The sequence below is a fragment of the Somniosus microcephalus genome, chromosome 2 (genome assembly GCF_052327205.1).
Source record: "Somniosus microcephalus isolate GS21.2 chromosome 2, FLI_Smic_1.0, whole genome shotgun sequence".
Classification (NCBI taxonomy): Eukaryota; Metazoa; Chordata; class Chondrichthyes; order Squaliformes; family Somniosidae; genus Somniosus; species Somniosus microcephalus.
The window spans coordinates 142,692,485-142,705,845 of NC_140988.1; the positions used below are offsets into that span (position 1 = coordinate 142,692,485).

General features: G+C 43.9%; 1 protein-coding gene across 1 annotated transcript in view; it reads left to right on the forward strand.

Annotated features, from left to right (window-relative positions):
- fras1 (Fraser extracellular matrix complex subunit 1) overlaps positions 1-13,361 on the forward strand; it is a 747,542-nt gene that overhangs the window by 548,829 nt on the left and 185,352 nt on the right. The window contains exons 36-38 of the mRNA XM_085963231.1: positions 829-957; positions 5,949-6,196; positions 8,085-8,221. Coding sequence (XP_085819357.1) covers positions 829-957; positions 5,949-6,196; positions 8,085-8,221 — 514 coding nt within the window. The remainder of the gene's footprint in view (positions 1-828; positions 958-5,948; positions 6,197-8,084; positions 8,222-13,361) is intronic.

Sequence of the window (13,361 nt, forward strand, 5' to 3'; positions counted from 1 at the left end):
GCATACCAGGAGCACAAATTCATCAAATCTATCCTTACGAATAACACATAGGCTGCGCCGTGCGCAGCGCCCCGGCCGCAAACTTCGGTTGCGCCCCCTGACCTACTACCAGACGATATGTCCGACAGGGTCAGGGAGGTGTTTTTGCGGCCGCGGTGGCGCAAATTAAAGGGCAGGTGCCGGGTGGCCCTTTTTTTTCTTGGCCACCTGCCAGCACCTGCCCCTTCCGCTTTTTTACGTGGGGTGCCGGCCGCGATCGGTCAGCCCGGCACTCCTCTTGCATGCTGGGCTGTTTTCCCAGCTCCCCGGTAGTCCAGCAGGGCCCTGGTGCACACAGCGCTAGGCCCCCCCTCCCCTTTAATCAAGGGAGGGAGGCCTGTAATACCGTGGCGCTACGTGCCGACAGGCGTAGCGCTGTTACAGTAGCACTGCAATATTAAATGGTAGCGCCCCAGGAAGGAGGGAGAGCGCTTCCAGTCGGGGCGCTAAAAGAAGCGCCCTGGCAAAGTTAGCGCCCCAAAGGGGGCGCCACCGCATTTTCCCCCCGAAAACTCACAAATATGGCAGAGCAATATTAAGGTGCTTTGCTTTCATAAAAGTATTTTTCATCCAGAACAGTAGTAAGTAAGCAAATGGTTTCCAAGCAAGATGCTTGTCCATTTCTAATTATTTCTCGTGTTTTGGAATGAATGCTGTAGTTAATAAAACATTAGCAAAGTTCAGAAGTAATAAGCATCATAATGTGCACAGAAAGTTATTTTCAAGTGACCTGCTCAGAATAAGTTAGTGTGATTATGTAACAAAATGTCACTTTGTTTCTGTGCTAAGGTTTGAGCCAGCTAGCAGTTCATGATGTGGACACATACCCAGATGACCTTCTGTTTGAGCTGGTGGATCCCCCTCAGTTTGGGGAACTGATTAAAACAGACTACAAACAACCAGCAGAAATGGTGAAAGGTGAGTGACCGTTACAATCCTGGTTGATTTTCTCCTCAAAGGCAGTGAAGCCAATTGTGTCATCTCTACTAATAAAAATAGAAAATGCTGGAAATACTCAGCAGGTCAGGCAGCATCTGTGGAGAGAGAGAAACAGAGTTAACGTTTCAGGTCGATGACCCTTTGTCAGAACCTGAAACGTTAACTCTGTTTCTCTCTCCACAGATGCTGCCTGACCTGCTGAGTATTTCCAGCATTTTCTGTTTTTAATTTAGATTTCCAGCATCCGCAGTATCTTGCTTTTGTATTAATGTCACCTCTACTGTTGCCCTAGCTGAGATCAACTAATTTAGCATAGACCAGTGATTAGGACCTGACTGGTAATGTTTTGCACACAAATGGTTGCACATTAAAGCAGTAGTTTCCAAGTTTGGACGAGGAACAGAACGTATAACTGGAAAGAATAAAAACCTTGCTGTACCCCATTAACAGTGTGTTCTTGGAGCGTATTTGTATTTCATCATGTGATCTCTCGGATGAGCACAGTACTTTAAGCCCCTGAGTCATGTAGCCTGATCAAATACATTTAGTACAACCAACTGCACAACAAAGTTGCTTTTACTCAATCCGAAACCAGGGGGGTCATTTTCAACGTTGCCGATGGTCAGTAACCTGACTGAGCGGACTACCTGCTCAATGTAGAATGCGCCCGATTTTCATCCCATTGATGTAACAAAAATCAGGCGGGTTCTACAATGGGCTGATGATTGGCTCCCCAGGTTACTGCCCAGGCAACGAAGTTGAAAATTCACCCCGCATGTGCCGTACCTCAATGTCAGATGGGTACACTTACCAGTACCAATTTTCCACTTCCTGCACCAACCGTCTCTATAGCCTCCCTGAGTGAAATTGCCAAGTTAGTATCAGGTTACAGGTACTTTTGTGCTGTGGTTATTATCAACCGGGCTGAGACCAACCAAACTCATAAGAACATAAAAATTAGGAGCAGGAGTAGGCCATATGGTTCCTCGAACCTGCTCCGCCATTCAGTGAGATCATGGCTGATCTTCAATCTCAACTCCACTTTCCCACCCGATCTCCATATCCCATGATTCCCCTAGAGCCCAAAAATTATCTTAGCCTTGAATATGCTCAACGATTCAGCATCCTCAGCCCTCCGGGGTAGAGAATTCTAAAGATTCACAACCCTCTGAGTGAAGAAATTCCTCCTCATCTCAGTTTTAAATGTCCGACCCCTTATCCTGAGACTATGTCCCCTAGATATCGACACTCCAGCCAGGGGAAACAACTTCTCAGCATCTACCCTGTCAATCCCCCTCACAATCTTATATGTTTCAATGAGATTACCTCTCATTCTTTGAAACTCCAGAGAGTATAGGCCCAATCTACTCAATCTGTCCTCATAGCACAACCCTTTCATCCCAGGAATCAATCTAGAGAACCTTTGTTGCACCGCCTCTAAGGCAAGTATATCCTTTCTCAAATAAGGAGACCAAAACTGTGCACAGTACTCTGGTGTGGTCTCACCAAAGCCCTGTACAATTGTCGTAAGACTTCCTTACTCTTGTACTGTTGTACCCCTTGCAATAAAGACTAACATGCCATTTGCCTTCCTAATTGCGTGCTGTACCTGCATGCTAACTTTCTGTGTTTCCTGTACGAGGACACCTAAATCTCTCTGAACACCAACATTTAATAGTTTCTCACCATTTAAAAAATACTGGGGGAGAAATTCAGTATCGGCAATTATCGGCCGGGCACAAAGATTAGCACCTGCCGCTAATTATCGCCTCCGACTGCAAACTTGGCTTTTATCGCCCCTGGAGGTGATTGGAGCGCTAAATCAGGCGCTACACACCTCTCTTAAGGCGCTAACGCCGAGGAGCGAGGCGCTACCTCAGAACGCTGGCGAAGCTCATGTGATGTCAGTCAGCAATGGAACACAGACACACTGGCGCCGGCCAGTTCTTAAAGGGGAGGGTCGATCTTGCTCTCCATCCACACCCTGCTCATTGCTGCCTTGAATCTCGGCCTGGAGAGACCTGTACCTCAAATTTGCTGGAAAGAACAATGGAGAGGCCCAGGGAAAGAGCTCAGAGTGCAGCCCCATATTCTCTTCTAAATCAATGCAAGGAAGATCAAATCAGAAAGAACCTGCAAAGTGCTGCTCAGTACCCAAAACTCCTCAACTCAGCTTTGAATATCTCCTGCAGTCTCTCTCTCTCACTCAGAATGCGTGGTGCAAAAATTTCGCCGACAAAAAAAGGCAGGAAGCGATCGCCTTTAAATAGCGCTCCCCTAGTTCCTTCCCAACTGCAAAACGCTCCCCTCAACCTGTCGTTGCTAGCGGCAGGCAGTAAAACAGGGGGCGCCACTCAATATCCGGTCTGGGGCATTGCACTCTCGACTGACATCACGATCTGCCGGCGCAGGAGATCGTGGCGGTAGTGTTTAATGCCGCCGCAAAATGTCTAGTTAATTTCATGAGCGGCGCAAACATCGCCGCGCATGGGCGCTAGTTGCTTTGTGCCCCATTAGCGCCCTCTTAAGGCGCTAACGGGAGGCGCAAACCAACTGAACTTTTCCCCCTTTCTGTTTTTCTATTCTTCCTATCAACGTGAATAACTTCGTATTTCCCCACATTATATTCCATCTGCCACCTTATTGCTCGTTCACTTAACCTGTCTATATCCCTTTGCAGGCTCTTTGTGTCCTCCTCACAGCTTACTTTCTCACCCAGCTTTGTATTGTCAGCAAACTTGGATGCATTACTCTCAGTCCCTTCATCTAAGTCATTAATATAGATTGTAAATAGCTGAGGCCCAAGCACTGATCCTTGTGGCACCCCACTAGTTACCGCCTGCTAACCTGAAAATGACCCATTTATCCCTAATCTCTGTTTTCTGTCCGTTAACCAATCCTCTATCCATGCTAATACATCACCCCAACCCCATGAGCCCTTATCTTGCATAACAACCTCTTATGTGGCACCTTATCAAATGCCTTTTGGAAATCCAAATACACTACATCCCTTTATCTACCCTCAAAAAAACGCTAATAAATTTGTTAAACACAATACGCAATCCAAATATACTACATCCGCTGGTTCCCCTTTATCTACCCTGCTAATTACATCCTCAAAATAATGGGCCAGAAATTTGGGTCGGAGGCTTCCCGCAGGTGCAAGCTGTGCTGTGGGCCCGCGTGGGATTCCAACCCTGGGCCTGCTCCAGCTGCCGGCGCGCAGTGCTTGCGTATCCCAGGGGCGCAGTTAGTTCAAAGCGTCCCCTGGGATCACGTGGGCCATGGAGAGCCAGTCGTAGCAGGGAATCTCTATTCATAGATTTGACAGGAAGACCTGTCAAATCTATGAATACAATTCGGCCCCAAAACATAACTAAAACTTCAAATAATTTTTTTTTAGAAACATCAATTTTTAAAATAACTATAAATTACATAAAATAACTATTTTAAACAATTTAAATTTTTGATAAAAATTAATTGCAGTTTTTAACGGCGCTAAAAATAAACGAACCTTTCTTTAAAGTATTTAAAAATAATAAACCTGTGGAAAAAATGTTTTAATTTTACTTAATTCACCACTTACCTTGTTAAAAGCAGGCCTTGCGACTGCTTTTTAAAAGCGTAGCTGCTGGAGACTTACCCTCCCGGAGAAACCTGTAAAAAAAACTGAAGTTCCAGTCGCACGCGCTGCCTCTGCGGCGCACGCGTTCGACCTGTGAACCCCTTCCTTTAAGGGAATGGAAGTTCCGGTTTCCCATGCATGCGCATGCACAAAACCGGCACTTTCGTTGGGCCTACGCGTGAGTACCCAGCGCGTACTCATCCGTGGGGACCCGAATTTCTGGCCCATTAATAAATTTGTTAAACACAATTCCCCTTTCATAAAACCATGTTACCACTTCCTTAATAATGGATTCCAGAATTTTCCCGACGACTGATGCCAGGCTAACTGGCCTGTAGTTCCCTGTTTTCTCTCTCCCTCCTTGAATAGCGGGGTTACATTTGCTACCTTCCAATCCGCTGGGACGTTCTAGAATCTAGGGAATGTTGGAAGATCACAACCAATGCATCCAAAACTCCTTTCACACAAAACCTTTACAGCCAACAGCAATGATATTCACCCCTTTAGTCTGAGCTGGAATGAAACCTAGGTCTGGAGGTGACTGAGAAATGTAATTTATTTGAGCAATCTTTGAAAGAGGTAAAAATCTAACTTATTCAAGTGTGTGTCCTGGATTTCATTTTCAGCACATATGGAACATGACATGGCACAAAACAAACCTTACTGTTTCTGTTCTTTCATTGATCTTCAAAGCATTTGCTGAGATTCTTTCTGTTGATAATTTTACTGAAACAGTTGGAAATCTCATTTTGTACTCGCACTGACTTTTGGCTAAAGTTGTCGACAGGTGGCATTTCACCCCAAAGAGATTCTTCATTAGTGACCCATCCATTTACATGGAAGCTAGGCTCCAAGACCGCACTATTAAGGAGGTACAGTAGGCTCCTTATTCTTTCCAATTCTACACACTTCCCCTGTTGCAAGTTATTACTTCAATGTAAATCACAATTGAGCAATAAATGCCAGGGAAGTCTCGGGATCAATCATTGTTCTGTTGGGTTAAACAGCACTAAAAGAGTGTAATATTCTCTAGTGCAAATCTTCAGCTGTCCAACCTGAAACAAACATGTTGTTCATGTTGTTGAAGCTTTACTGTTTCTGAAAATTAAATGTATGCAATGAGATTTGTAGATTGGCAATCAACAACTAAACAGGATTGTTAAGGCTTCTTTTTTTTGAATGAGAACTTTATACCTTATCTGCATCATAAACAATACTTGAGCTACCAATTCATAAGTATGAGAAAATAACTTTGATTAATCAAGTGGTTTTTAAATGGGTTTATCATTAAGAGCTTAAATGCTAACTGATGTCCTATTTTGATCCACCTTCTCATTTTCTATAGGAGATACCTTCACATATGATGATGTGGCCCGAAACGCAATTCATTACGTGCACGATGGCACCCTGACAACTGAGGACAGTATGCAAATCTTAGTCTCTGATGGAGTTACCACGGCAACAACACTGCTGGAAGTTCATGTCTCGGTGACAGACGGTGATGGACCTAGGCTTGCACCTGGTTCTCTGTTGACTATTTCAATGCCTGAGAAAAGCTTTGAAACTATAACAAGATCTCATCTGGCATACACTGTATGTATTACCCAGTATTCTGACAGATAACTGGCTCTTGTTTAGCTTATTGCACTCTATTCTAAGCACGTTTTCAACACATTAAAAATATAGTTAATTACATACATCATCTTTCCAGCAAAAGTATGCATTCTTACACACTGATTTTCTATTAGGCAATAGAAATGATAGTTCATTTTTAGATGCTATTGTAAAATTTGCCATAAAGCTATTACTTAGGTTACCAAATATTAACAGATAGCACCTCTCCCCTATGGCCTCCCATGGCCTGGATTTTCCCGTTTCCGACCCGGGGGGGGGGCCCGATAGGCCTTAGGAAACCAGGAAGCCTGGGTTTCCCGGCACACTCTGGAGTTTTAAATCCATAGCGTGCGTGTGACGTAATGGGGGGGTTCCCCGCTCGGAAGCCAGCATGATTGACAGGCTGCTTCCAGTCGGGTGGAGTGCGCAGACTGGACAGGGCGCCGCAGCAACAGGTAGGTGCTTGGTCCGGTGGGGGGGAGTTTCCAAGCCCAGGGGGTGGGAGGGTCTGATCCCCGACCTCGGAGAGGGGTGGGTTGCTGGTGGATGAGCTTGGGGGGCCGGGAGAAAGCACTCCTCCTCCGGGTCCACAAGGATTGCTCCCTGAGGCTGTGCCTGCCTCGCTGCAGTTACTGGGATTCCCGGGCGGCTGCAGTTAAACCTGCACAGCAGGTTAACGCAGAGGCTTCAGGCCTCATTATCATATTTAAAATGCCAACCCGCCATTGGCAGCGGGTTGGCTGCCTGCCCCCTGTCCCACCTGAGTAAAAGTTGAAAGTGGGTGGATTGGGATCGAGATTTAGATTTTTTAAACTTTAACTTCCACCCACCCCCCCCCACCCGCCTCCAACCCACCCATTTTTCGTGTGAAAATTCCCCCCTTATTTTTGTTTGTGCCTTTGTTGCGATATTTCAGTTTTCTCGTGTATACTTTCCTTTGTAAATTCTTGATTTCTTTTTTATTATTTTGTGTCTTTCTTTGCTTCTTATCTCACTTTTTTAATTTTTTTGATATTTCTCACTTGTTCCCTTTTTATTTTTATTTCCACTCATTTACTTCTATACTGGTGGGAGGACCTTTACAACACGGACTGCAGAGGTTCAAGAAGGCGGCTCACCACCACCACCTCGAGGGCAATTAGGGGTGGGCAATAAATGCTGGCCTTGGCAGCGACGCCCACATCCCAGGAATGAATTTTTTTTTTTTAATTGCAAAAAAAAGATGACCTAAAGCAGATAAACAATCCTGGGAAATAACACACCACCTAAGGCCCTCAATTAGATTTCTACCTTGCAATCACTCATGAGGACCCATAGTTAGTAGATCAGTTAAATTCTTCACCTAATTCATGCTGTGAATCACCAGAAATGTTCTTACTAATATTCTTTAACCCTGTTTCTGAATTACTTCCCATCTTTTAGGCACCCCTGCACCAAGCTTCATTACATATCTCTGTACCTAGTGTCCTAACAGGTATACTCACTCGAGCTGCCCAGGCAAACCTTTGCTCAGATTTCTTTCCTATTCCTCAAGAGCAAAATACTCTGCCCATTCTCTCAACCTGACAATCAGGCCAAGCTCACTCATTGTGTGGGAGAATCACGGTTGTAAATCACATGCGCAGTTTATTACATTATTACATTTCTACATGAATGCTCTACCCGACTGCACCACCCCACCTGAAGTACTTTGACGTGATTTGCCGCTCCTAGGCTGAATATTTTATGCAGTAATAAATGTTGTATTAATACTCTTTGGTTTTCGGGAAATATAAACATTGTTTTCACAGTTGAGTAATGGAAAATGATTAAAAATGTTAAAAGAACCGAAGTGGCTGAACATAACCATTTACCTTTTCTTCTCTAGGATAATAATTCTCCTGACAGTAAAATCCGGATTCAATTGATATCTCTGCCTATGTATGGTACTCTCACTGACAACAATGAGGAGCTGTTGGAATTTTCAACTTTTACAATGGAAGATATTGATAACCAAAGAATTAGGTAAAAGGGTTGAACATAATGTACAGTGCAGGACATATACAACATACCAGTTACATTTCTTTCTGTAAAAGAAGTCGTTCATGTTGCCTTCAATTTAATATTTTTAAGATTCGTCTGATAAACTTTAAAATAAAATCAGATCAATGATGTTGGTATTTGTATGTCTGGAATCAAAGTCAATTAAAGGGGCAACCTTGCCTCATTGCAAAATTTGTTGGCAGATCCTCCCATCATGTTACCTGATGTGGTAAGTTGGCACTATTGCCGAACAACTTATACAAAATACTTTGAAAAACACACTCTTTGGCACTGAGTTTACATTGTTGGATAAGAAATGGGTTAATGCTTCCGCTAAAATAAAAATGAGAAAAATTTTATACGCGATTTTGCACACTAGTATCCCAGAGCGTAATAGATGATGATTCCTTTTATTGATACAATTGGAGGTTTAAAGTCATCAAGCAGACGGCACTAAATAGAAAGAATGCCCCAAACCTTTTGCCTCCGTGGTCCAGTAACTCTGCTAGTGCTAATTATCCGTTCCTGTAAAAGATGGCTCAAGGAACTGAGAGTTTTACTGCTGTTGAACTCATTCTGTGGATCAAATTAGAAGCTGCATTGGTGTCGTCTGTGCAATGAAACTTTAATGAAATACCTGAGGTAACATATTGAAGGTAATTTTCACTTTTGGGGGCTGTGGATGGAAATCGGGCAGAGTGTATAACGGGCAGCCAATTGTAGTTTTCCGCCCGCTCACAAAATCAAAATTACCCCCATTATCTATTGGTGCATCATAATATCTAGATGCAAAATTGGTGTCAAAAACAGTTTTAAACACACATAGATGTGCATCACCTACCTATAAAACTCAAACATGTATGTCACACTTCAAAGTGTCATATGCAAAGCGTGTGTGGCATTCGCACTGATTGACACAAGTACCAAATTTGTAAAACAACAAATCACAACTGAGCGAATGGGCAACCTATTAATAAAAAAGTAACATTAAAAAAAAACTAGCCATATCCTGCTGGTTTTTTGTGGCTTCGCTAATCTGCCTTACCCAAGGAGAAGAGCCAGGAATTACAAGCAGCTGTCAATCTACAGGATTCCCCCAACAGTTCCCTCAGGAGGTGCCTATTTACAGCAATTAGACATGGTGGTCCTGAAGGGATAAGAGAGATTAAACACAGCTCCACCTTGGCAGCAGAATAGTACATTGGCCCTGAAACTACTTTGTGGATGCTGACATACAAATGCTTCATGCATTCCTCTGAAATTCCTCTCCTCTGTTTTAGTGGGGGCATTAATCCATTTAAAATAAACACATTAACAGCTCCACTAAAATAGTGTAGAGAGAAATTTCAGATAAATGCATTAGGTGTTTACACCCTAACGGCAAAATGCTTTTGTTGTTATAAAATCCATGTCCTCCAATTTATCATGAACAACAGCACAAGAGATCTGCTCGAGTGTGAACACATTTCACAAAGACGCTTACTTCCTGCTGGTTAGGGAAAAGCTTTCCCAGCAGCAGGAAATACCTCCTAATTGACCGGAGGATCTCCCCAAGAGCAATTTCTCACCAGCTGATGCCAGGATATGTTTATTTACAGCACTAATATCTTGTACCCTTAGAAGCCAGGCCAGGTTACGTGCTGCTCCCCCTTTGGCAGCAGAATTACATGTTGTGCATATATACTACATAATGCTCCTGTCTTTAAAAAAAAACAGCATAGCCTCTGAATTACCATGAACAATATAATGGGAGATCTGCTAAAAGAAAAGAAAGACTTGCATTTATATAGCACCTTTCACGACCACCGGACGTCTCAAAGCGCTTTACAGTCAATTAAGTACTTTTGAAGTGTAGTCACTGTTGTAATATGGGAAATGCGGCAGCCAATTTGCACACAGCAAGGTCCCACAAACAGCAATGTGATAATGACCAGATAATCTGTTTTTGTTATGTTGATTGAGGGATAAATATTGGTGTATATTGCTAGTGTATATATAATAAAACAATAACATTTCAGCATGCTTTTACAGGTTTTTTTAAGAGTGGGAAAAGCAAAGAAGTATGAAATGAAATGCATTGGATTGATCTTTGCTAGAGAAATCCAAGAAAACTAGGAAGGACAAACAGCAACAGAACAAAGAATAGTGCAGAAAGAGCAGGAATTAGATGGAGGAAAAAAGCAGAGCTGACTACCATGCTGTTGGAATGCATGTGTGTTACACATCAGGTTGACGAGTTACAGACGCAAATTGCCACCTGGGGTTATATAATGGCTATAACAGAGACCTGGCTTAAACATGGGTAGGAATAGGATCTAAACATTCCTTGCTACAATGTATTCAGGAGGGATAGGGAAGGAAACAAGATGGTGGGGTAGGGGGGCATGGCAGTATTGATCAATGATAATATTACAGCTCTACAGGGGGACGATATACTAGAAGGCTCAAAGACTGAGGCCTAGAAATTCAGTGGTGTTAGCGCCCACTTAGCGCCTAAAGAGGTCTTTAGCGCCGGCGCTGTTGGTAGCCTGAAATTCAGTGTAGCGCAAATGGTGGCGTTAGCCGGTAGCGCTGCGCCGGCACCGATGACGTCATCGGTGTGCGCAGCGCCCCGGTTCCAACGCGATGCCGGCCCAACGCCCAAATTCACTTGCCGCCGCCTCACCCGTAGCGGGCGCAAGGAGCGTTTGTAAAACGGGGCCTTGCAGCTCCGAGAGGCCGGGGCGTTAAGGTGGAGGTGCGGCCGTCCGCTTTCCCAGCGGCCGATTGGCCGCTCCTTCCTCCCCGGACTCCCACACCACCCCCCCCGTGGCATTGGTGTCTGACCCCCGCGAGCCCGGCACTTCTCCATGGTGCCGGGCTCATTTGCCGGGGGAATCCAGCGGCGATCTCACGGCTGCAGGCAGCTCCTCCTTAAGAGAAGGAGGAGGCCTGCAGTACCCCAGCCAGCCGCACCGCATCGGGTGGCGCAGCGGCAGCTGGACGCCTGAAACTGACTTTCAGCGCCCCAAGCGAGGCGGCCAAACCCTGCAATAGCGCCCGCCTCCCTCTTGGGGCGCTGCAACTGAATTTCAGGCGGGCGCTACGGGAATCCGGGCGAGCGCTAAATTTCAGGCGCTAAATACCTGGCGCGGCGATAGCGAAATTCTAGGCCTGAATCTATTTGGTTCGAGTTAAGGAACAGAAAAGGAGCTGTTACATTGCTGAGTGTTTAATATAGACCCCCAAATAGTGAGAAGGAGACAGAGAAGCAAATCTGCAGGCAAATTTCAGAGAAATGTAAACATAATAGAGCAGTAATAGTAGGGGACTTCAATTAACCTAATATAGACTGGGAAAAATAAAATAGAGTAAAGGGCAAGGAGGGTGAAGAATTCTGAAAAAGTGTTCAGGAGAATCAGCATGTTTCTAGTCCAACAAGGAAGGAAGCAGTGTTGGATCTAGTTCTAGGGAATGAAACATGACAAGTGGCGAGTGTTGCAGTGAGAGAACATTTGGGCAATAATGATCATAATATAATTAGGTTTAAAGTTGTTACAGAAAGGATCAATGAAAACTCAAGGGTGAAAATACCCAACTGGAAGAGAGCCAATTTCAGTGATTTGAGAAGGGATCTAACAAAGGGGGACTGGAAACAGAGATTTCTAAGCAAACTGTAAATAAGGGACAGCCAGCACAGATTTGTTAAAGGCAAATCGTGTCAATTGCAAATGTTACCCCCCTATTCAAAAAAGGGAAGAAGGATAAACCTGATAACTACACGTCAATCAGTCTAATGTCAGTGCTGGGTAAATTACCAGGGACCATTGTAAAGGACAAAATTAATTCTTACTAGGAGAAGCATGGGCTAATAAGGGACAGCCAGCACAGATTTGTTAAAGGCAAATTGTGTCTGACTATCCTGATTGAATTCTTTGATGAAGTAACAGAGAAGGCTGAGGAATACAGTGCAGTACCTGTTGTATATATGGACCTTGATAAAGTACCACATAACAGACTTATTCAGAAAATAGAAGCACATGGGATTAAAGAGACAGTGCTAACTTGGGTACGTAATTGGCAATGGGATAGGAGGCAGAGAGTAGTGGTGAATGGATGTTTTTCTGACTGGAGAGAAGTGTGTAGTGGGGTCCCCCAGGGATTGATAATAGGACCAATGCTTTTCTTGTTTTTTTATATTATATATATATATGACCTGGACTTGGGTATAAGGAGTACAAATTTGAAGTTTGTGAATGGTACAAAACTTTGCAATGTGGTAATTGGTGAGGAGGATAGTAACAGACTTATGGGGGGGTGCATAGACAGACTGGTGAAATGGGCAGACACATGGCAGATGCAATTTAATGTGGATAAATGTGAATTTATGCCCTTTAGGAGAGACAGCATGGAGAGGTAGTATAATCTAAATGGTACTATTTTGATGGGGGTGCAAGAGCAGAGGGACTTGGGGGTAGATATTCACAAATCTTTGAAGGTGGCAGGGCAAGTTGATAAGGAGATTAAGAAAGTATATAGAATACTTGGCTGTGTAAGTAGGGATATTGAATACAAAAACGAGGAAGTCATGCTAAACCTTTACAAATCTCTGGTTATGTGTATAATTCTGGGCACCACACTTTAGGAAGGATGTCAAGGCCTTGGAGAGGGTACAAAGGAGGTTTAATGGGATGATACTAGGGATGAGGGTCTTCAGTTATGTGGAGAGATTGGAGAAGCTGGGATTGTTCTCCTTGGAACATAGAAGGTTAAAGGGAGACCTAATAGAGGTGTTCAAAATTATATGGGGTTTTGATAGAGCAAGTAGGGAGAAGCTATTTCCTCTGGCAAGTGGGTCTGTAACCAGAGGTCATAGATATAAAATAATTGGCAAAAGAACTAGAGGGGAAATGAGAATTTTTTTTCACACTGTGGGTTGTTAAGAGCTGGAACGCACTACCAGAAAGGGTGGTAGAATCAGATTCCATAGGAACTTTCAAAAGTCAATTGGACATGTATTTGAAGAGGACTAATTTGCAGGGTTATGGGGAGAAAGATGGAGTGTGGGACTAAATTGGACAACTCTTTCAAAGAGGCAGCACAGGCACAGTGTGCCGAATAGCCTCCTGTGTTCTAAGATTCT